Raw genomic sequence first — 26,229 nt, forward strand, 5'->3', positions numbered from 1 at the left:
GGTGGATGTGCTGGAGCGTGGGTACAGAGTGGTAGCTCGCCGCGGCAAGCGCCTTGCCGCGGTCGTCGTCTTGTCGCGTCCGGAAGCTTGTCGCTCATCGGGCCTTGCCGGGACGCGCGGCGCGTCGTGGCAAGTTCCTTGAGATGCCTTGGTTGGCCTTCCCGGCAAGCTCCTCTTGCCGGGGCCTTGTCTCCTTGGCTTGAATACTTTGTTCTTGAATGGCTCCAAAGGAACCACGGAGGACCTTGGCAGTCACCCGGCAAGCCTTGCCGCGGGGTGCTGCGACTGCCCGTGCACAAGTTCGGGATACTAGGGTACCCCTACTCTAGTACACCGACAGGAGCCCCCGGGCCTGGGCCACACACGGTGCCGAGCGCTGTTGGGCCAGGCCCAAAACAGGGCACGGGCACGCGCGGCCTGGGCTATGCCGTATCTTACTCCGTATCCACCGTGCCCTCCCGAACGGCACGCGTCGAATGCGGCATCGTGGGAGAGATCGTGGGGTGGTTTCTTTATTCGGAAAGGCGGAACGTCCGCCCCCTCCCCCTTTATAAGTAGGGGCAGTTCGCCCATCTCGCCGGTTGCTACTCCAATCTTAGAAATCTCTGTCGCTCCCCCCTTCTTCCCAAAGCTGAAAGAGAGCAGCGCCCCACCCCCCATTGCCACCGGCACCCCAATGTCGTTGACCTTCCCCACCACCTCCGCCATGGCTCCGAAAGTCGACAAGGGGAAGGGCATGAAGTCGGCCGAGGCGCAGCGGCTCGCGGCGCTGCGAAAGGAGCGGGCAATCTCCCCCCCCCCCCCAGCTCGCCGCGAAGGAGCTGAGGGAGTACTACTACCTCTTCTGGTCGATGGAGACGTGAGCGCATCCGCGCACGAAGGTACTCCCAGCTGCCGCCTCAGAACTGGCTCCAAATGGATACCCTTTCTTCGCGCTGTTCTTCTACTGCGGGCTCTGCCCGCCTTTCTCTGAATTCTTCTATGATATCATGAACACCTATGGGTTCCGCCTCCTTGAATTTCGGGATACTAGGGTACCCCTACTCTAGTACACCGACAGTATTCCTTGGATTTACTGTGTGTGATATACATACCTATGGAAATGTTTTTGTGGGATTCACCGTGTGGCATGTACATACCTACGGAAATGTTTTCTGGTATTCACCGTGTGGGGTGTACATACCTATGGAAATGATTGGGTTTCCATGGGTCACCCGATCGCACACGAGCTCATTTGGTGTCCCAGGAGGGCCTATCCCCAACGATTTCTGGGTCGTGTGGGAAGGACCCCCTATCGCCCACACTCACTTGGCGACGGTTAGAAATGCCGTCATGGAAAGGGGTTTTAAACAGTTTGTATAGCACCGATGCGTACCAGTGTATAGTGAGAAAAGCATTTGGTAGGATTATCACTGTCTTCTCATTTAATTCGCCAGCTACCGGCCTAACACAGAAGGTTGCACTGCAACTACTTGGTTTCAAGTTCAATATGGAAATTTGCAGATAATTTAGATTGAACAATTTTTATAAGAAATAAAACCCAGTACAACATAGGATAAGAAATGCCTAGTGCAATCTTAATCATGTTGTTACCATTGTTGATTGTTTGCAGGAAGCTAAAAGGAAGCAAGACTTTAACAAAAATCTCCGAATGCATTCCAAGCTTCTGTACGGCATACGTCATTTCAAAGGTCAAATTGTCATTCATGCACTCTTACACCTGATGCCTACGAAACACCCAAGACCATATCTTCTTCAATTGTTTCTTCTCCTAGCTCCGGAAGCCTTTCTAGTGCGCCCTCAAGTAATACTCAAGTCTGCATTTGATTTTGGTTTCTGAAAATTGTTGATTACACCTATCCACTGAATACAAACAAAAAAACTGTATTAGAGTGTTACTTACTATCCTGTCTATAGCAGAGTGGGCTGATAGAAATGGAACATCAGCTGTATTATTCCGCCAGTCATCTCTGCCATCGCAGTGTGATCACGCACTCGTAAATATAAATAGGTCAATCATGAAGCTAGCCCTTCAGGCAGTGCTGGCTGCAAGATATCTTACCATGCTGATACAACCCTGAAGACAAATTCACAATCAATCACATCAGTAACGCAACTCAGTAGCAGCAGTAGTTGGGATTCAGTTACAGGAGCTTCCGGGGAGATAGCTTCCAAGATATCTCTGATCTGCAAGCAGCACTTTTAGAAACTGCAACAGACCTTAGGCATTCTCATAACCAAGTAGCTGTTTCACCCTTGGCAAAAATATTTTATTCTATTGGGTACAAACGTTTTTTTCTTTTAAGATGATGGAAGGGTTAATCTCTACGCCTCAGCATCATACGATGCACACTGCCAAAGAAAAATATCACTACATGAAAGCCAACATGTTTACCCAAATGAATGTGCAATTTATGATATTTTCTGGCTCAACGGGATGATCTGAAGCTTCATATTGAGAGTATGAAGGTCAAACGGCAACATGTATTCTACAGTTGTGGCTATGGACAACTTTTGGCCAGTCCAGTGTATTCTATAGTTGAGGCAATGGAGCACTTTTGACCAGTCTGGTGTATTCTACAGTTGTGGCACTGGAGTAGTCATTATCCACAATACCAGGTATGTTGTTGTTACCACGTATCTATGTGAACATAAATCATGAGCACTGGATAATAGTAGTAATGATATATATACAATGTACATTTTGTTCCAGTCTATGTTGTGACATTGTATGCCGCATCTATTTTGTGCACATTTTGCTTTGTATTTGAGAAATCCCCCCTCCCTCTTTGTTGCTTGTCATGCTCAGACACCGGCTGATAGGATAAATAAACCATACACAATACATGTACATATGAACTGAATTACACTGGCATTGATACGTCTCCGTTGTATCTACTTTTCCTGACGCTTTTCCTCTTGTTTTGGACCCTAATTTGCATGATTTAAATGAAACTAACCCGAACTGACGTTGTTTTCAGCAGAACTACCATGGTGTCGTTTTTGTGCAGAAATGAAAGTTCTCGGAATGGAACGAAACTTTGCGAGGATTCTTATACAATAAAAGAAAATATCTGGAGCCAAGAACCACCGCAGGGGGGCACCTAGGTGGGCACAACCCACCAGGGCGCGCCACCCCCTCCAAGTGCGCCCAGGTGTGTTGTCCCCACCTGGTGGCCCCAATGACCCTGAAACCGACGTATAAAAATCACATATTTCCAGAAAAAAGGAGGATAAAGAATTATCATGTTTCATGAGATGGAGCCATCGTCATCTCCTGTTCTTCATCGGGAGGCCAGATCTGGAGTCTGTTTGGGGCTCCGGAGAGGGGGATCTTTGATCTTCATCATCTCCAACACTTCTCCATCGCCAATTCCATGATGCTCCCCAGGAGTGAGTAATTCCTTAGTACGCTTGCTGGTCGGTGAGGAGTTGGATGAGATTCATCATGTGACCGAGTTAGTTTTGTTAGGGCCTAATGCCTAGTATCCACTATGTTCTCAGATTGATGTTGCTATGACTTTGCCATGCTTAATGCTTGTCACTTTGGGCCCAGGTGCCATGATTTCAGATCTGAACCATTTATGTTATCACCATTATATCCATGTTCTAGATCAGATCGTGCAAGTTATAGTCACCTAATATGTGTTATGATCCGGAAACCCCGGAGTGAAAATAGTCGGCACCACTCCCGGTGATGCCGTAGTTTGAGAAGTTCATGTATTCACTGTGTGTTAATGCTTTGTTCCGGTTCTCTATAAAAAGGAGGCCTTAATATCCCTTAGTTTCCAATAGGACCCCGCTGCCACGGGAGGGTAGGACAAAAGATGCCATGCAAGTTCTTTCCATAAGCACGTATGACTATTTATGGAATACATGCCTACATTATGTTTATGAATTGGAGCTAGTGCCGTATCGCCCTAGGTTATGACTGTCTCATGATGAATATCATCCAATGAGTTAGCGATCCAATGCCTACGAATTTATCTTATATTGTTCTTGCTAAGTTACTACTACCGCTACTGCTATTGTTACTGCTACCAAATCACTACTATCACTATTACTATTACTGTTGATGCTACCATTACTATCAAAACTATCATATTACTATGCTACTGATCATGTTGCTGCAGATCATTAATCTCTAGGTGTGGTTGAATTGACAACTCAGCTGCTAATACTTGCAAATATTCTTTGGCTCTCCTTTTGTCGAATCTATAAATTTGGATTGAATACTCTACCCTCGAAAATTGTTGCGATCCCATATACTTGTGGGTTATCAAGACCTTTTTCTGGCGCTGTTGCCGGGGTGCATAGCTATATTTGTTGAGTCACTTGGGATTATTATCACTATGAAGAATCTGAAGGATGCTAAGACTAAGATTTTTCCCTCTAAGACGAGGGCAGGTAAGGAACTGCCATCCAGCTCTGCTTTAGATTCACCTTCTGTTATAAGTAAACTTGCAACACCACCACATGCTATTAATTCTGATATGTCGCAAGTTGTTGATGATGCTACTTCTGCTATGAATGCTACTCATGATGATGCTAGTACCTTGCTTTATGATGATGTGCCAATAGGTGAATTTATAGATGAACAAATTGCTAGAGTAAGACAGCATGATATTGTTGAAACTGATGATGATCTTGAAACTGAAAATCTTGAAACACCTACTAGAACTAGACCTCCTAGATATGAATTGCCAAAGGTACCGGAAGGTTATGCTATGAGTGAGGAGGCAACTAGAGATATTCTTGCTTGTAAGGATAGAGATGATCTAGAGAAATTATTATGCAAGTACAAAGAAAGATCTCTAAATGCTAAAATGAAATGTGATCCTAAGTTTGCTACTTCACCTATCTTTATTGATGATAAGGATTATGAATTCTCTGTCGACCCAGAGTTAATCACTTTAGTTGAATCTGATCCTTTCCATGGTTATGAAACTGAAACTGTTGTGGCGCATCTTACTAAGTTGAATGATATAGCCACCCTTTTTGCTCATGATGAGAAGATTCGCTATTATTATATTCTCAAGTTATTTCCGTTCTCATTAAAGGGTGATGCTAAAGCTTGGTACAATACTCTTGCTCTTGGTTGTGTGCGTAGTCCCCGGGATATGATTTATTACATCTCTGAAAAATATTACCCTGCTCATAAGAAACAAGCTTCCTTGTAGGAAATATTTAACTTTGTGCAAATTGAAGAAGGGAGTCTCCCACAAGCTTGGGGGAGGCTTCTCCAATTGCTTAATGCTTTGCCTGATCATCCTCTTAAGAAAAATGAAATACTTGATATCTTCTATAATGGACTAACCAATGCTTCTCGAGATTTCCTAGATAGTTGTGCTGGTTGTGTTTTCAGGGAATGAACTATTGGGCAAGCTGAAGAATTACTGAATAACATATTGAAAAATTATAATGATTGGACTCCTCCTGAAACACCTATAAACCCACTCCGAGAAGAGGGGTATATTATATCTTAGTCCTGAAGATATGCAAGAGGCAAAGAAATCTGTGAAGGAAAATGGTATAAAAGCTGAGGATGTTAACAATTTACCACCTATTGAAGAAATACATGGGCTTGAAGCACCACCACCACCTAAGGTGGTAGAGGTAAAATCATTAATGAAATTCAATGATAGCGATGGTCCTCGTAATAAACATCCTAGTCATTGGCTTTATGAGTTTGATAATTACACTAGAAAGCACGATCACTTCAATGCAAATGTTATGAAACAATTGAAATACAACTCTGATATGATTGCTTGCTTAAGTGACTTGTTATTTAGAATCTCAAATGATGTTAGAGGTGTAGGAAAGCTTGCTTCTATGGTTCAAACTCAATTAGAACAAATTGCTAAATCTCAAAGAGAGTTACTTGATGAAATGAACAATAATATAAGTGACTTTGCTGTTAGAGTAGCAACTAGAGGAGGTAAAATGACTCAGGAACCACTTTATCCCGAGGGACACCCAAAGAGAATTGAACAAGACTCTCAAAGAATTAACACTAATGCACCTAGTCCTTCTAAAAAGAAAAAGAAGAAGAAAACTGATAGGACTTTGTATGCCTCTAGTGAACCTGAAATAGAAAAACCTCCTGATAATGATAATGAAGTTTCTATCTCTGATGCTAAAACTCAATCAGGTAATGAACATTCACCTTCTGATAATGAAAAAGATAATGATGAGGTTCATGAAGACACTCAAACTAATGATAAAGAACCAGATAATGATGTTGAGATAGAACCAGCTATTGATCTTGATAACCCACAACCAAAGAATAAAAGATATGATAAAAGAGACTTTGTTGATAGAAAACATGGAAATGAAAGAGAACCATGGGTTCAAAAGCCTATGCCCTTTCCACCTAAGTCAACTAAAAAGAAAGATGATGAAGAATTTGAACGCTTTGCTAAAATGATTAGGCCAGTCTTTTTGCGTACTCGCTTGACTGATATCTTAAAAATGCCTCCTTATGCAAAGTACATGAAAGACGTCATCACCAATAAGAGAAAAATACCGGAAGCTGAAATCTCTACTATGCTTGCTAATTACACTTTTAAAGATGGAGTACCTAAAAAACTTGGAGATCCGGGAATACCAACTATACCTTGCTCCATCAAAAGAAACTATGTTAAAACTGCCTTACGTGATTTGGGAGCTGGTGTTAGTGTTATGCCTTTCTCTTTATATAGAAGACTTGATTTGAATAAACTCACACTACTGAAATATCTTTGCAAATGGCCGACAAATCAACTGCCATACCTATCGGTATTTGTGAGGATGTGCCCATTGTTGTTGCAAATGTTACTATTTTGAATGACTTTCTTATACTTGAGATGCCCGAGGACGACAACATGTCGATTATCCTTGGTAGACCCTTCTTGAATACCGCATGGGCTATTATTGATTGCAATAAAAGCAAGGTCACTTTTCATATCAATGGTAATGAGCATATGATGCACTTTCCGAAGAAACAATTCCAAGTGAATGGTATTAATGTTATTGAAAAATCTCCGACAATCACTATTGGAAGTTTTCAGCTACCTCTACCTACTGTTAAAAAGAAATATGAAATGCTTATGGTTGGGGACATTCATATCCCCATTGAGGTAACTTAGTGATTTACGAAAGTTCTTTGGTTTCATGCTAATCGAAAGTGGTTGTTAATAAGACTTGATCAACCTTATTAATGGATCATTTTTGAGTGGTATGAAGTTGATGAATTTAGTGAGCACTACCTTTTGTCCCTACCTTTTGTTTTCTGTTTTTCTTAGTTAAATAAAATAAAATGCCATGCTTTATCTGTTTTCTGAGTTTTCCGTGCAATAAAAAATGACCAAAAAATAAATGTTCTCAGAATGCCCTAAAAATTTAATACGATTTTTTTTCTGAATTTCTGGTGCAAATAATATCAGAGGGAGGTGCACCAGGTGGGCACAACACACCTGGGTGCGCCAGGACCCCCAGGCGCTCCCTGGTGGGTTGTGGTCCCCATGTGGGCCCCCCTCACTTACTTCTTCTTCCCACATCACCACATTCATCCAGAAAAAAAACACATTTGCTCTCTCTCTCTCTCTCTCTCTCTCTCTCGTGTTCTTGCTCCTGAAACCGCGGATTTTGATCTCTTTGCTCGAAGCTCCATTTCTAAAATTGTTTCAGGGATTTGATGCTTGGTATGTGACTCCTCCATGTGTCCAATTAGTTTTTGTTTTAGTGGTTTATACTTCAAATCATTAGCTACTCTTGGTGCTGCTGTAGATGAGCTTGCATCTTGAATTCTTAGAGTTCTAAGTAGGTTGAATGCTTGCTATGGCCTCTATGCATCCCTATGAGTAGTTGCTACCATTCCTATGAAGTTTTGTTAATAAATTTTTGGTGACCAAAAATTTTCAGAAAATGGTACGCGAATATGATGAACCTTTTTGGAAGGAGTTCTTCGAGGAGGAGATCCTTGGAGGCATCTTCTAGCAGCAGCTCCGCTCGTCGGTCTTATGTTGAACCAAGTGAAAGTTCCATTTGAAGTGCCACCACCAAAACATGCTCATGGCCATGCAACGATTATATGGTGAGCGTGGGCATTAAGGACGAATCTGAGCAATATGTTCACAATGCCGACCTTGGTCCCTACATTTCAGATAAGTGCGACCAACACCTCATCCTCACTGAATCATTTGTCAAAGGATTTAAATTTCTTCCTCGTGAGTCTAGGGTGTCATTTAAACTGTACAAAAATCCATTTACCATTTCTCTAGAAAGGTTTGCTCACCTCTGCAACCATTCTGGGGTTCGCTCGATGAGCCACTGAGGTCTGAGTTTGAAATATTTTTTACTAGTCTTTGCTATGGTGAAAGAAGGGGAGTGACGCAAGGTAGAATAAAGAGCATTCATTTTCCTGCAATTCAGTACTTCGCATTATTTAATGGAAAATGTATTGTAGGCAAACAAGATTGTAGTACACTTTGTGCTCCTGACCTAAGCCTCATACACACTGCTCTCAACGGTGAATAGAAGTTATAATCTTGGAGTGATTGTTGCATGTAGGTTACAGCACAACGCTTGTAGTGGATATTTTTATGGTGGAATTTATTCCACACGCTTAGCAAGAGGGTTGGGTGTTTCACCTTTGCCCTATGATCCTATTTTACACAGCAGTACATAGACCTTGATGCTATGAAACGTCATAAGATCCTGAGAGGCGATCCCCATAATTTCACTTATAATTTGACGTTTAACCAGGACTCCGTGGTATACACATATTTGTCTACACCTAGTCTCTTTGATGTTCATAACAGGGGAAGATATTATGTTCTTGAGAGCGAGGCCTGAGCTCATAACGCAACAGTTGTGGCTGCACGGTGGTCTAAGGCATCCGCACCGAGAGCCTCCGTGAGCTACCACTCCGACCATTACATAGGCTACTGACTGATTACCAAGTTAGGCCAAAAGCCTAAGCTTGGGGGAGCACGTACTTCCACCGACATTACATTCATGTTCGCACATTTCATTCCAGTTGTCGGTGTTCATACTTTTTCAATGTATTATCCATGTTAAAATTTATTTTCTCGCTTTCTTCTTATGTGTTTGAAAAACTTTGAGAAAATCCTAAAATATGTTTCTTTCTTATTTTTTTTATTTTTCTTCCTAGTTTAAATTGTTGTACCACTAAAAAGAAAAACCCCAAAAAATTTCCTTCTTCTTCTTTTGCTTGTTGGGAGCTTTCCCGTGTAAATAGTTTTTCTCGTTTTTGATTTTTCCCTTTTTATTTGCTTGTTTACGAAAAAACAAAAACTCCAAAAAATATTTCAGTGTGTTTCTCTGAATTTCTTTTCTTTTTATTGAGTTATACCTAGGAGAAGACCACGATGAAATTGCATTATTGTTGATCTGACGAAGAATCCATATTACCTTGTCTTCTTCTTTTGAATAAAATGTTGCAGATTCCAGCTTAGTCCACGACATTCTTGCACTATTATTATTTTCAAATCGTTCGGTCGTGCAAGTGAAGGGCAATAATGACGATATTCGATGAATTGGTCATGGCAGAGAGAAACGGGTATGAACTCGACTTGTTCTGTTTTTGTAAATATGTTTAACCTAGTATCCATGATTCAGCCTATTATGATCAAACATGTTTGCAATCACAGTTAGAGATTATAGTTTCTCATGTCATGCATAAGTAGCTAGGAGTAGATAATATTTATCTTGGATGCCAACATTGCGTTAAAATGTCATGTAGTATGATGATATGGCATCCTCCTCTGAATGTTCGAGTGGCTTGACTTGGCACATGTTCATGCATGTAGTTGAATCAAAACCAACATAGGCTCTATGATATTTATGTTCATGGTGTTCATATCCTACTCATGCTAGTATCCAATGTTACTTATGCATAATGCATGGTCATGACTGTTGTTGCTCTCTAGCTGGCTGCTTCTCAACATATTTGCTAGCCTTCGCCTGTACTAAGTGGGAATTCCCACTTGTACATCAAAAACCTTGAACCCAAGTTATTCCATATGAGTCCACCATACCTACCTATATGCGGTATTACCCTTCTATCCTAAGTAAATTTGCATGTGCAATCTCTAAAAACTTCAAATAAATATCCTCTTTGTGTGCATGGATCTTTCATGGAATGACAGGAGGTAGTCGGTATCTTCCATGCTAGGCTGGTTATTCTCAGGTCCAGTGTTTATTCACTCACCATCGCACGAGAAAAGGGCGGTAATAGGGATGCCCAGTCCCAAACTGCAAAAAGAAAACAGCTTACAAATAATCACACAAAAACTCCCAATGGAGTCATAACCTTTACTTTTCTGCTTGGGAGCCGCCACTAGCGTGTTTAGCATGGAAGATATTGATAACTGATAGTCGTGAAGTAAATGAGAAGGGTGCATGTCTCAAAATTTCATTTACCTCTGTTTTAAAAACTTGAGTTCTGGCACCTCTTCAAATTACTGCTTCCCTCTACGAAGGGACAATCTATTTACTTTTATGTTGTGTCATCACCTTCTCAAATAAGCGCCAGAACCTGAGAGCACTGCTGTCATGCTGATGCATTGTGTGTACCTAATGTTGGATGCATCATGACTGGATCTTTTCTACCATGAATTACAATGTTTAGTCGATGCTTGAACTTTGGGGGTGCTCTGCATTTATGTTTTGCGGTCTCAACATGGGCTAGCGAGATACCACTATTGTCATATTATATCATGGTTGTTTTCACAACGTGTTGCTGTTTGAGATATCTTATTATTTGTTGTCTAGTTGATTATGTCATTGATATGAGTTAATATAATTTTTAAGAGTTATTGCCGGCATGGTTAGTTATAATCTTTGCTGAAAACCTGGATGCTGTTTAAGCTTATTTATGAAACAAGAGTAAAAGAGTTTGTAAAAGTTTTTGTTTTTCACTTTCAGTTTATCAACTGAATTGCTTGAGGACAAGCAAAGGTTTAAGATTGGGGGAATTTATACGTCTCCATCGTTTCTACTTTTCTAACGCGTTTCCTCTTGTTTTGGACTCTAATTTGCATGATTTGAATGAAACTAACCCGGACTGATGTTGTTTTCAGCAGAACTACCATGGTGTTGTTTTTGTGCAGAAATGAAAGTTCCCGGAATGGAACGAAACTTCGCGAGGATTTTTTATACAATAAAAGAAAATATCTAGAGCCAAGAACCACCGGAGGGGGGCACCTGGGTGGGCACAACCCACCAGGGCGCACCACCCCCTCCAGGCGCACCCAGGTGAGTTGTCCCCACCTGATGGCCCCAATGACCCTGAAACCGACGCTATAGAATCACATATTTCCAGAAAAAAAAGGAGGGAGAGAATTAGCGCGTTTCACGAGACAGAGCCGCCGCCGTCTCCGGTTCTTCATCAGGAGGCCAGATCTGGAGTCCGTTTGGGTCTCCAGAGAGGGGGGGTCTTCGATCTTCGTCATCACCAACACTTCTCCATCGCCAATTCCATGATGCTCTCAACCGGGAGTGAGTAATTACTTCGTAGGCTCGCTGGTCGGTGAGGAATTGGATGAGATTTATCATGTAATCGGGTTAGTTTTGTTAGGGCCTGATCCCTAGTATCCACTATGTTCTGAGATTGATGTTGCTATGACTTTGCCATGCTTAATGCTTGTCACTTTGGGCCCGGGTGCCATGATTTCAGATCTGAACCATTTATGTTATCACCATTATATCCATGTTCTAGATCCAGTCTTGCAAGTTATAGTCACCTACTACGTGTTATGATCCAGCAACCCTAGAGTGACAATAGTCGGGACCACTCCCGGTGATGACCGTAGTTTGCGGAGTTCATGTATTCACTGTGTCTTAATGCTTTGTTCCGGTTCTCTCTCTATTAAAAGGAGACCTTAATATCCCTTAGTTTCCAGTAGGACCCCACTGCCACGGGAGGGTAGGAAAAAGGATGTCATGCAAGTTCTTTCCGTAAGCACGTATGACTATTTACGGAATACATGCCTACATTATATTTATGAACTGGAGCTAGTGCCATATCGCGCTAGGTTATGACTGTCTCATGATTAATATCATCCAACGAGTCATCGATCCAATGCCTACGAATTTATCTTATATTGTTCCTGCTAAGTTACTACTGCTGCTACTGATATCATTACTGCTACCAAATCACTACTATCACTGTTACCGTTACTGTTGCTGCTACCATTACTATCAAAACTATCATATCACTGTGCTACCGATCACTTTGCTATAGATAATTAATCTCCAGGTGTGGTTGAATTGACAACTCAGCTGCTAATACTTGCGAATATTCTTTGGCTCCCCTTGTGTCGAATCTATAAATTTGGGTTGAATACTCTACCCTCGAAAACTGTTGTGATCCCATATACTTCTGGGTTATCAGGCATCCTAAAGCTAACATGGAAAAATAATGAAACAACCTGAAAGAATGAATGCAGCAAATGCATAAGCATATAATAATAAAGGTCTATGAAAACCTAGCTGTTTTTTTGGGGACAAGAATCAGTTATTTCTAGTTCCCTAGTTCTGGAGCTATTTGTGAACAAGGCCGGAGGACTAAAATATCAAAAGCTAGCTAAGGACTCGTCAGCAGATTTTTCTTGTGCTTGCTATATGTCTCAAACGAACAATAGGCAAAGGGTGTACTTATGAACAGATGTAAGCAGATACCATATCAATAGCTAATAGCATCACACAAAAACCCGATCACACATCAAGATGGATTAATGGAAATGGAAAGATAAAGTATGCTCTTGCAATAGAACCAAGTGTAATAATGATTATAAGCACACGTATGCATTTGAACAAATAGAAGATTGAGAAAGGGGAACATGCACACAAAAAAAGCTTTCGAAAAGTAGCAGCAATTTCACCTCTGCAACAGAGAAAGTACAATTAGTTGGCTTTTCCTACTGATGGCTAATTGCCAGAATAGAAAATGAGCAGTAGGTATAATGATGGTGTTATTTTCTTGCGCAAGCACCAAAACTTCGCCGAAAAGGTAAAATATATTGGGAACATTGTACCTTTATTTTCCCTATAATCCTTGCCCTTGCTTCTTGACTATATGATGGCAATGCAAGCTAGCCAGCATCTTCATATTAGTCCATCCAAAAAGCACACCAAAGTTAATAGTTGGATTGATTGTATTATCTCCAGGTGTGGTTGAATTGACAACTCGGCTGCTAATACTTGTAAATATTCTTTGGCTCCCCTTGTGTCGAATCTATAAATTTGGGTTGAATACTCTACCCTTGAAAACTGTTGCGATCCCATATACTTCTGGGTTATCAGGCATCCTAAAGCTAACATGGAAAAAAACCCTGAAAGAATGAATGCAGCAAATGCAAAAGCATATAATAATAAAGGTCTATGAAAACCTAGCTATTTTTTGGGGGACAAGAATCAGTTATTTCTAGTTCCCTAGTTCTGGAGCTATTTGTGAACAAGGCCAGAGGACTAAAATATCAGGTGCTACTAAAATGGCACTATTAGAAATTTAGTTGACGCTTAATAGTAAATAGAAGTGTAAGGCTTGCTTATCACACTTACTTGGGACTCATGGGCCTTATCTAATTCCTCTCCAAAGCAAACCATCTTTCTATGCGAAATAGGAAATAGATGTAAGCAAAAATGCTATATACCAAAGAGTATATGGCAATCTAAAGTGAAGTGCTACTCACAAGAAACCAAATATGATAACATGTTGTTGCTCGCTCCAATAATATATAAGGTGTTGGAAAGGAGGGGGTCTATTTTATTTATACAGTTTAGTTTGGTGATTTGGTAAAAACAAATAAGGGCATGTCCAAACCAGACATGCACAAGAGCCTCAACTCCATCGAGTCACTTTGGTTAGATCATAATGAGCATAAATGAAAAATAGTGGCAAACTCATGACAAGGGAAAACAAATTTTGCATCTACACAACAATGAAGCAAGGTAATGAGCTAAATTAGTGGACATAGCACATATCTGATTCACTCTACACTATAGGCTTACATAGCATCACAGTAATCTCCACTCATAGGAAACCAAACAAATTGAAGATTAAGATTTGCATATGGTAACTGAAGGAATAAAGCCATATGTGTAGGAGAAATTCATCACATCGTGTTGCAAAATCAGAAAAGTAAAACCAAACCCCCTCTCCCAGAGCCTCTTCCCTATGATTTTGTTAGACACCATGGGAATGATGGGCGCAAAAGCTTGGAGCTATCCTGGAGAGGGACACCATGGCACATTGAAAAGGATAGCCTCTTTGTACAGCAAAACAGCTCAGTGCGCTCGGCGGGCAAGGTTGCGGAAGGAAGAGGAGTACAAAATCATGGCATGTGCTCTACTACATAGAAAAAACCAAAAATGCAGGAACAGACGTGACTGTGTTCAAGAGAGATATAATTCACCTTGGTCTTCTTGATCAAATTCGTCCTCAAAATTCTTCTTATAGTCTTGACAGGTAACTAAAAGTTGAGGAATCAAAATAAGATTATCAGAGAACTAGAGAATCAAGTAGTAAAAACTGAGAGAAAAAAGATGTGGACGTAGGTGGGCAGCCTAGATTGGAAAGGAGTGGGAAGTGAAGGGGAGTAGGGGAGAAGCAAAGGTGGGAGGAGTGTTACGCCTTCTACCTGTCAACGCGTGGCTGTAGAGGGTCGCTCGCCTACGCCCCTCGCCCGCGTTGCTATGGACCTGTCCAAATCGCAAATCGATTGGAGAAACCTGGGTGGCCGCCATCTCCCCAATCCACGAGTCCCCCAAGCCTCTCCTGCCTGGACGCGCCTGTCGGGCCCTTCCCCTCCATCGGGGTCGCTGCCGGTCTGGTCGACGCCCCACAAGCCGCTGCAAACAGAGCCAATACGGTTGTAAGTGATGTCAGTGAAGCCTTAGTGCTACCAAGGGCTGCAAGCTAATCGACCACAAGCTTAAACAAGAAAGGCACTTGAAGATTTATACCATGGTGTTCATTATAAATAGAAAAGGTCAGTTGACAGCGCTCAAACCTTCAAGTTACAATTTTCATGTTTTCAATTCATTATTAGCACATATCATAACTGCAAGTGGGGTAATTTTCCTTTGATTTAAGAAGGTAGCTAACTATTTGAGATCTTGTAGAGGAATCAAACAAGAACATATTGCCTAATTAAAAAGAAATATACATCCAACAAATAAGATGTATAAATCTATCACATAATACCTAGCCATCTCCAAACCATCACTCTCCTCAGGTTGGGATCCTATCAAACCAACCAAATCAATCATCCTCCATAAGTGGCCACTTCCACAAGCCCAGAAGAGCAAGAAATCTTCCACAATCATGTGATCACCATAATCACTCAATCAGATAACATAAACAAGAGAGAGATGGGGATGGGTGGAACGCAACTTACAGGTCAGGGTGGAAGACATGGGGTGCACCCGTGGTGGCGAGGAGGAGCTTTAGTAGGAGACCTGAATGCCGGCTGCCCTAGGTTCCCCAAGAAACACCGCCGCAGAAGCTACCCCTCCTTGCCAAACCGTCCGGCAGCAAACACCATGGAGGTCACATGTTCCTCGAGATCCTGCCCGCAACGAGCGCCATCTTTTGAACTTATTCAAGGGAAAATGTTGCATCAAGGGAAAAATAGTAAGTAATCACACCTGAAGAAAATCAAATCAAGGAAGAGTGTGCTTGTCACAAATGACTAATAAAGAGAGAAATATATTCCACCTACGGCTTTAATCATCGATGTGGCCATGGCGATGCTGTCCATGGAGAGAAGCACATAGGAAGAGGGATGAGATGACGGGGGCATCGCTATAGCCACCGCAAGATCCTTGATTTCCCCGAGGTCTACTATGCCTTCCCTAGGGAGAAAGATACGCAGCCAACAACTTGCAGCAAGGTTAGCACCTGCAAATAAAAATTGGATCACCATATAAACCGCCTAGTCAAACCACAAAGGGGGGAAATGGAAAAGCGAAATCAGGGGGAAAATCAGAGCAATGGGGAGGAGAAAGGGCAACAGGAGACGTGGGGATGCTGCCCAGATGAGAGGATGGCATCTAGGGTTTTTACCTCCTGCTCTTATCCCTTGGCCAGCCAGCGCTCTTCAACAAGTTGCTTCCACAATGCACACAACCTCTTCCCCATCGCTGTTCCTTCCCCCCACCTCCGTTCCTCACCCCAACTGCACAGGCTGCAAACCGTCCTCCGCAACCTGGAGCGATGCCCAATGAGGAGAGCGGCAGAGGCCAGTATGGAAGGGGAAGAGGAGGGGCTCATGGAAGGGGCGGGGATGGAGGAAGGAAAGGGCGGCTGCACCCCATCGCTACCGGAGCGCAGTCCCCGCTGCTCTTCTCTAGAACGGATCCACCGGCCATGTGTGCCTCCTTTGGTGGCGCCACCGAAGAGAAAAGTGAAGGAGAGGAGACGGAGGAGGGGAGTGGGGCTCATGGGGCGAGGTGCGGAGGAAATGGGGAGGCGGCTGCGGGATTGACTCGTGGGATAGGGTTGCTTTTACCAAGATTGCGATTGGCGAGCATGCCATGGAGACTTTGTGTACCAAAAGATGAAGTAAACTCACATTGACTCCGCGGCCCCACATCTATCGAGCCCCACCTGCCATCCTCCCAGAATCAGGAATGAAAGTAAAAAATGCGGACGACTGACCAGCCACCAGCAACCAAAAAACGACTGTAGGAGATCGATCGGGTGGTCAAAACCGACGCGCGCCAGCGATGCCTCCAGATGAGAGGGTAGTCTAGGATGGTTTATATGTTCGATTGCCAACACTTTTTTCCTTTTCTGTTGACATCTCTAGCCTGCACACTTTGTTTCTTCTCTGCCTTCTCATAAGGACTTGGACATTGTGTCCTCGGTGATCTCATCTCTAACAACCAGTACACCAACATCCAGTTGACCTCTCCTAATCAATCAATATATTATTCTTTGTAATACCAAAAGTTGCAACCTTTCTGCATAGTATTAGGCCAACAATGAGCTCAAATTGCTTGAAATGAAGAACATTCACACAATATTGCACTTACTTTGCCCTTTTCACACTTGTAGAAGACCCATCTAGGGTGGTTCTCTGGGTCGTGGAGACCCAGAGCAGGACCAACCGTTAGTAGTTGTTTCACTTTATGAGCAACAAAGGCGGGCTAATGCGCGAAGGCTAAGCCCGGTCGACCGACAGATGAGGGTCTACCGGTAGTTAGAGGGGTAGAGAAATGCGACCGTGAGAGGAGGAAGACGTCCCACGAGGAGCTCCAGAGGCGTCGGGGTGTTAGAATTAATCCGAGGTACACGACCGATCCACGAGGAATAAGCTATCACAACACGATGACGACACCGAGATTTGTTCACGAGGTTAGACGAACTTGCCTACTCTCCAGGACAATGACTACGAGTGCTCCTCCCAAAGATATCGTAACACTGGCCACCCTGCGCGCCAACACATGCCACCTGTTGGGGAATGTAGCATGCAATTTCAAAAAAATTCCTATGATCACGCAAGATCTATCTAGGAGATGCATAGCAACAATAGGGGGAGAGTATGTCCACGTACCCTCGTAGATCGAAAGCAGGAGCATTAGTTAACGCGGTTGATGTAGTCAAACGTCTTCATGATCCAACCAATCCAAGTACCGAACGTACGGCACCTCCGAGTTCAGCACACGTTCAGCTCGATGACATCCCTCGAACTCTTGATCCAGCAAATGGTCGAGGGAGAGTTTCGTCAGCACGATGGCGTGGTGACGGTGTTGATGATGTGATCCGCGCAGGGCTTCGCCTAAGCACTACGATGATACTATCGAAGGAGTAAACGGTGGAGGGGGGCACCGCACACGGCTAAGACAATGTTGTGCCTTTGGGGTGCCCCTGCCCCCGTATATAAAGGAGGGAGGAGGAGGCAAGCCACCAGCGGCGCGCCAAGGGAGGGGGGCAGTCCTACTAGCACTCCACTCCTAGTAGGATTCGCCCCCCCCCCCTCTTTTTTCCTTCTTACGGAGGTGGAAAGGGGGAAGGAGAGGGAGTAGGAGCAGGAAAGGGGGTGGCGCCCCATTTCCTAGTCCAATTCGGCCTCCTCCCTTGTGGGGGGTGCACCAACCCCCTTGTGGGCTGGTTAGCCTCCTTCCCATGGCCCATATGGCCCATGTCTTCCACGAGGGGGTTTCGGTACTCCAGTTTGTACCCGATACACTCCGGAACCCTTCCGGTGTCCGAATACCACCTTCCAATATATCAATCTTTACCTCTTGACCATTTCGAGACTCCTCATCATGTCCGTGATCTCATCCGGGACTCCGAACAAACTTTGGTCACCAAAACACATAACTCATAATACAAATCGTCATTGAACGTTAAGCGTGCGGACCCTACGGGTTCGAGAACTATGTAGATATGATCGAGACACATCTCCGATCAATAACCAATAGCGGAACCTGGATGCTCATATTGGCTCCTACATATTCTACAAAGATCTTTATCGCTCAAACCGTACAACAACATACGTTGTTCCCTTTGTCATCGGTATGTTACTTGCCCGAGATTCGATCGTCGATATCTTCATACCTAGTTCAATCTCGCTACCGGCAAGTCTCTTCGCTCGTTCTGTAATGCTTCATCCCGCAACTAACTCATTAGTCACATTGCTTGCAAGGCTTATAGTGGTGAGCATTATCGAGAGGGCCCAGAGGTACCTCTCCGATACACGGAGTGACAAATCCTAATCTCGATCTATGCCAACCCAACAAACACCTTCGGAGACACCTTTAGAGCATCCTTATAATCACCCAGTTACGTTGTGACGTTTGATAGCACACAAGGTGTTCCTCCGGTATTCGGGAGTTGCATAATCTCATAGTCAGAGGAACATGTATAAGTCATGAAGAAAGCAATAACAATAAAACTTATTGATCATTATGCTAAGCTAATGGATGGGTCTTGTCCATCACATCATTATCTAATAATTTGATCTCATTCATCAAATGACAACACATGTCTATGGTCAGGAAACATAACTATCTTTGATTAACGAGCTAGTCAAGTAAAGGCATACTAGGGACACTTTGTTTTGTATATGTATTCACACATGTACTAAGTTTCTGGTTAATACAATTCTAGCATGAATAATAAACATTTATCATGATATAAGGAAATATAAATAACAACTTTATTATTGCCTCTAGGGCATATTTCCTTCACCACCGGCTCCCCCTCCATTCCTGTCACTATCTAGTGGTCATGGGTTACAACTTGGGGTGCCTCATCATATATAAGAGTCCAAGAGCACAACGTATCTAACTCCAACACTACAAGTAACACTACACGACTCCTACCCACTACAACACCAAGTCTAAACATAACCGATTCATACACAATATACACATACATAACAACCATCTTAGCGTATATCTCCACCACCTTGAATTCCCCATGCATAAAACTTCCATGTACTCTGGACTTGGGTTGTCTTCTTCCTATATTACTAGAGCTACTCGACGAGCCTACCCAGACCCGCCACCTCTGTGGGACCCTGCTACTACTCTCGCAACTACAATCCCCATGACTCCACCTGCGATAGTGCTCCCTTGGAACTTGTAAAGATGTAAAGCCATCTTATCTCCCATCATCACAGTCACCTCACCTTCCATGATTTTCATGGTCTTCTTATCCCGATCACAACAGAATACCATACCACCATCATGAAAAACTTCAAACAAAATTGGGTTCCTCCTTAGCCCTGGCAGACGCCTGACTCCTCGAAGCATCTGATCAACTCCATCAAACATCTTGATTTTGATGTCACCTACTCCAGCAACACGATAATTTGTGTCTTCGCCCACATAGGCCAAACAAAACTGACCAAACTTGTATGAAGAGAACCACTTCATGTTGGGTGTCGCATGGAAAGAGCTAGCTGAATCCAACATCCACGCTTCTCTTTTGATTGATCACATGTATGATACTACGAGGACATCACTACTGTTGCCTAAGTCATCACCATGAGTTGCCATATTAGCACTTGACCCATCGTTGATATTTGGACAGTCATTTCTCATATGTCCCTACTGCTTACACTTGTGACATTGCACCTTCCTTTTCTTTTTCTTGTTCTTCCCTTCCTCCGCTCCTCACCCTTGACTAACAAACCTTCACCACGAAAGACTTCCACCGCATTCTTCTTTCTCATATCCTAAGATAGCAATGCCGCAATAATATGCTCATTCTTCACGATTTCCTTGTCGTGTGTCAAAGTAGTGATTAAATGCTCATAGGACTATGGCAACGAACAAAGAAGAAGAATTGCCCAATCCTCATCAGGAACCGTCGCACCCAAGCATGTTAGATCTGCCACGACTTGATTATAGGGTTTAACACACACTACAAGATGACCCCTCCCGCGTCTTCATCCCATACAATTTTTGCTTCAAATACACCTTGGTCGTCACAGTTTTAGACATAAATTGACCTTTTGGATTCTCTCAGATCTTATCTTCTTCAATGAATTCTCATCCATCACATGATAAATGACTTAGCCCGATAGACACAACCGTACAGTCCCGGCTGCTTTCATCTGTAACTAAACCTCAGAGTGAAGGGAGTAAGAAAGAACACAGTCTCCATTTCAGGATTGCATGATCTACCGATCGTCAAAGCGAGGTGATCTCGTTGCCACCTTGAGAAATACTCCTAGTATCATTCGCCAACGCTAATGTTGTGTTTACGCTGCTCGTCATTGTCATCCAAAGATTTTTTGACGGCACATCGACCATAAGATTCCGCAACGTCGGGTTCGCCGGCAGAGCAATGTCCATCTCTCCCTCCAGCATCTTCACCACCGCGCCCATAGGCGGCCTCGCCTTCGATTGCCGTTGCACGCACCAGAAGACCACCTTGCACATCCTCTCCGCCAGCTCCCTGCACAGCTGCCACTCCGGGTCATCCACTGCATCTATGCCATGGTGGCTCGGCGGCATAAGCTCCACTTGTCGGCCACTCTCATACTTGGTCTATGCCAGCTTAGGGGGCCATTGCTGGCTCTCGGGCGCGGCCTTGTCGAAATTCCTCCATCGACCGACGGCCACGAGCAGCAACATGCCGAAGCTGTAGATGTCGCACTTGTCTGTCACACTAGAGTGCATCCACTCTCCGGCGCTACATAGCCGGGGTACCGCGCAAGCCGGACACCGAGCCGTGCGTGTCTGCGCGAGGCCGAAGTCGCCTGCCTTGGGTGTGAGGGTTCCATCGAGAAGGACGTTGTCTCCCTTGATATCGGGGTGGATGATCTTATGCCGGCACTCCTCGTGGAGGTAACTGAGGCCCCGCGCAACGCCGGTGGTGACCGTGGTCATGCCCACATCGGCGTGGTTGAAGAAGTAGGCGTCGAGCGCGCCGTGCTGCATGAACTCGTACACCAGCGCGCGCATGGAGGCGAGTCGAAGCAAAATCCGAACTGCCTGACGAGGTTGATGTGGTGCGTCCTGCGCCCCATACCTGTCGTCTGAGCTCATTGTATGTTGCTGACTTGCTGGTAAGGTTGCTCGCACTGAATTGCACGGTGCTAAATAGTCTTGCAAGCAACTCATTGCTGGAAGCATTGGTGTTAGCTCAGAGGAGTTAATTTTCCATTATTTTACAAAGAATGTGTAGTGCCAAAGATTTGAAGCGCACATGGTACCAAATTGTCCCTAGAAAAGAATAAAGTAGAATACTGGGATACTAATTAGCCCAAAATGACATGGAAGCAAGAATGAGATTAGAATCTCTTGACAGATTATCATCAATCTTGTTAGTCAAAACTTCTTTTTTTTCTCCCGTGTTTTTCCGTTCTTTTAATAAATCATACAAGTCCACAAGAAGAGATCTCGACCGCAGTTCTCCACCTATGCTTCTACATCATTTTCTTTCAAAAAAAACCTATGCTTCTAGATAGGAAAATTTTATATAGATGGCCATCTCAAGTTTCGACTCAGAAATGTGGCACAGCACTTGCTGATAGTCATCAGCTATTTGTAATCTTGTAGGTAGGTTTTGGGCCACTGCTGAGATCTTATCTGCTTCTTCAGCAACAGTCTGTCATGACCTCATGGGCACGAACAACTGTCAGACTAGATATCTCCATCTCATGGGCCACTCTACATATTTCATCTCATCGCGGAGAAATTGGCATTGCTCACTATCTTCATTAGGCACAGTGAACGGCCCAGAGGACAAACAAGACTGGGATCGATGGAGCTGCAATCCATAATGTGAGAGTATGTCTGTATATTGCGGTCAAAGAAGCAGCTGAAGAATGCAGAATGGAAGAATGGTGATCTAGAATCAGAGTGGGGTAGAATTTTTATTCAGGAGGGGTTGGAAGCCAAGCACGGTGGGGATCGAGGCCTGCGAAATGAAGAACCTCTTCTGCTGCGCAAAGCTTGTTGTCAAGAGCGCCCTTGCAAGGCAGGAGAGGCACTTCACACAGAGGACAGCCCACATACTATCCAAGAGCTGACATGGAGTTCAAAGCCATTGCAGAGGCAGCAGCAGTGCAAATAATTGCCACACCCACACCATGATGTCTTCATTGCTCAAACGCAGATCAGGGTTTTTCAACAGCGAGTATAAAACATATGAGTCAAGTATGCCAAACTTGAACTGAAATGATACATGTAGGCATAAGCATAATGGCTAATACAGTATCATCATCACAGCAAGGTGCTGCCAGGAAGAACTCAGCTAATAATATTTTCATAGGAACCATTTGGCGCAAGTACTAAAGCTTCATGATCAATGGCCAATTGTAGTGTTTGGACTTCAGAAATCATTAGCAGAGAAGTGAAATTCTTCTGTTCTATTTCTCCTCGAAAGACACAATAACTCTCAATTGTAACTTATTAATAGTTCATTTTTGGAATGACACAAACATGCAAGGCCTACAAAAAGCCCTTATCATCCATGATATATTTAGTATACATAAGACTTAGACACAGGGAATTATGCAGGCAACACCTAATACTGCAGTGCCTTGAGGAAATTCGAACTAGGCACTATATCCAACTACCGATAAACAGCAGCTAACAACCATAAGGCTTAACTCACACTTATCTAATTCTAGTGCACGCTGGAGCAATCAGGATAACAACACATCTAGAGCATATCAAGAAGATAAGAGCATAACCATGGTAAGTTAAGTGTTGCGTAACAACAATAGCCCTCAAATACTCTGAATGCATTCTCCATCTTGGCGATAAGCAATATCCATCAGTCATTTTAGTGAATGTAGTAGGATCAGGCATCTCACCAGTATGGGTAACCAAGTCAAAGATGGTGTGTTCATCAATTACCTTTCCGCGGCCTATGATGAATATCCCTGTTCTTCAATTTGGTAATAAATTCCTTGGCTTTTATGGAATCATCAAGATTAAAATAACCCTCAACCATGCACATGTAAACTTCTGTGTCAAGTGGTACTCCCATATCAATCATCTCATTGAATTTTTCCACCGCATCATCCATCCTGCCCATCTTGCAAAATGCAGATATCACAGTTAAATAAGTGAATTCATTAGGCTTCACACCCTGCTTCAACATGTCTTCAAAGAAAAGCATGGCCGCATCCATCATGCCATACTTAGCATATGCATTAATCAGTATGTTGAAACAACGGAGGTCAGGTACAACTCCATCTCTTGCCATCAGCTCACAGAGATCAATCATTTGAACAAGGGATCCTTCTATAGCGTACCCATGGAGCATAATAGAGTATGAGACCGTATCTCGTTTTTGGCCATTCACGGCCATGGAATAAAATATTTCCTCAGCTTCTTTGATTCTTCCATGCTTGCAAAGGTAGTCCATGACTAAGGTATAGGTAACAACGTCTGGCATAACACCTTGGCTTCTCATTACTTTCAACAACCTAGCGACTTCTTTTAACTGGCCTAAAGTTGAATATCCTTTGATCAGGCTAGTATATGTCACAACATCTGGTTGGGCACCATTATGAACCATATGTCGAAGGACCACCTCTGCTTTGTCCATTGCTCTTGCTTTGCATAGCGCATTGATAATGGAGCTATATGTCACCTCAGTAGGCACTACCCCCTGTTGTATCATTTCATGGAATAGATCGCATGCTTTGCTTACTTCACCCTCCTTAAAGAAGCCATCGATTACCATGTTGTATGACATCACGTCGGGAGAGCGGTCACCACCTTTTTTGGCCATCACCCGGAGCAGGTCAAGCGCAAGCTGGCTCCTCCCACTGTCGCAGAAACTCTTGAGAATCACTGAGTAGGAGATGACATTAGGCAGGTCGTCGGCTATCCTATGGAGCAGTATGTCTAGAGCCTCTGTGCGCTTCATGTCACAGAGGCACTTGAATAGGCTGCTGTAGGTAATGGGGCTCGTTGTGACTCCTGTCTTGAGGAGGCAGCCGAAGAAGGCGGGCCCTAGGTCTGGGCGGCATGCTCGGTGGCAGCAGTCAATTAGTATGTTGTAGGTGTGAATGGTGGGTGCTGTCATCCAGCGGCGGCCTGCTCGGGCCATATGGTTGAAGAGATCAACGGCGAGGGCAGGGCCATCAGTGCAGGCGGTTGAGGGCGGCGCACGCGCGAGTGCAGCAAATAAGCCGTTGAGTGCACGCACCGATACTGGGACAGGTTGGCCCAACATTTCGTCGAACAGTTGGTGCGCGAGCTCTGGCCTGAGCGTCCCGAAGCCCAGATGGCCGTGGAGTTCGGTCAGCAGATCGTTGGCGCGTGAGGAAACGGGGCTAGAGTAAGAGCGGACCTGAAGGCGTGACATTGTCGCCGTCTAATTTCTGCAGCAGCGGTGAACGCTGGCGGCAACGACCAAGCCCTGGTTGGAGGAGGGCGGACGGAGGAGACACTGGACAGAGTGGTCTCGCTCGCTTCTTCCTGCAGCGACGGTGAGTGAGGGCGAGCGCCGGCGAGGACCAACCACCGGCGCGTCCAGCGGCGGGAGGTTCTCATTTTTGGACTTTGGATGGAGACGGGGGTTCGATTTGGAGCTCTGCGTGTGCATCTCATCATTCTCATTTCACAATCAGCTAATAATATCTTTATAGTAACCATTTGGCACAATACTAAAGCTTCATGATCAGTGGCCAATTGTAGTGTTTGGACTACAGAAATCACTTATGGCAGAAGAGTGAACTTGTTCTATTCTCTTTCTCCTCGAAAGACGGCAAAATGAATGACCGTTGTATTGGAAAAAAAACCCTAAAAAATGCAGGTCGGCACTGACTCATTGTACCGAAATGCATGACCAGTACCTAACTGCGCCCGCACCGTTCACCTTGCCCGTGCTACCTGATTCACCATGACTTCCAGCAAAAGAGCCAGCAAGCCGTTAGTTTCAATGAGCATCAGCATTCAGATGTCCAAGTCCCTCTAGACAGGCAAGGATCTCCGCTTCCTCCAGAGTAGCGCACACAGGAACACCAGCCATGCATGATCTCAGACAACGATGCCCACGCCTGAAGGCTTAGAGATTGCATCCTAGCCCGCGTCAAACAAAGATTCTACGCACTTCTGTAGAAAAGGCACAAAGGCAGCTATCATGGAGACCTTGCCATCGCTGCACACGATATTATTCCGATGATGCTATCCACTTGCCAGGCCCTGGTGCCGGAAGAGCTTCTGGAACATGTTACAAGGAGCTGCCCTCTGGAAGCCGTCAGTACATATTTGATTGCATTTCTTTAAAAAAAATCATTACTTTTGTTCCATACAACATGTTATCTTGAACTACATGTGTCTGGGATCATGTTCCGATCCTTATTGTATAGTATAAGGCTGCAGATGATTGTATGTTGGAACCGCCGGTCCCTTGCCTCGTCTACAGCTCGCCGCAGCTCTCTCTCTCAGTGCTTCAGCTCAAGCGATCAAGAGAAGAAGGAGAAGGGTGGACACAGGAGGTTCCCGGTGCTCATACACGGCCGCCACTACGGCCTTGTATTTTCTCCTCGAGCCACAACTCGAGTGCACCCCTATTACAACGTCACCGTACAGGTTTTATACCCAGGGCCAGTAGCCGGGCACGTACCCTCACTCCCTGCTCTCTCGCGTCCACGATCCGCCCGCCTCGCTCGCGGCAGCGACGCACTCCAGCGCGCAGCTCGCGGCTGGCTTCCAACGGATCATGCACGAGATCCCCGTACGGCTCGCCAACAGACCAGGCCTCCCACGACGTGTTCCGTGTACATGCACACGCACGCT

General features: G+C 44.2%; 1 protein-coding gene and 1 pseudogene across 1 annotated transcript; both read right to left on the reverse strand.

Moving 5' to 3' along the window:
- Positions 1–20,652: 20,652 nt before the first annotated feature.
- On the reverse strand, positions 20,653–21,429 carry LOC123138948 (G-type lectin S-receptor-like serine/threonine-protein kinase At1g34300; annotated as a pseudogene).
- A 1,584-nt stretch (positions 21,430–23,013) lies between these two features.
- On the reverse strand, positions 23,014–24,793 carry LOC123138950 (protein Rf1, mitochondrial). Its single transcript, XM_044558794.1, has one exon. The coding sequence runs from the start codon at positions 24,791–24,793 to the stop codon at positions 23,324–23,326; it is 1,470 nt and encodes a 489-aa protein (XP_044414729.1). The 3' UTR covers positions 23,014–23,323.
- Between the last annotated feature and the right edge of the window lie 1,436 nt (positions 24,794–26,229).

This window comes from Triticum aestivum, chromosome 6B (genome assembly GCF_018294505.1).
Source record: "Triticum aestivum cultivar Chinese Spring chromosome 6B, IWGSC CS RefSeq v2.1, whole genome shotgun sequence".
In the NCBI taxonomy this organism is placed as follows: domain Eukaryota; kingdom Viridiplantae; phylum Streptophyta; class Magnoliopsida; order Poales; family Poaceae; genus Triticum; species Triticum aestivum.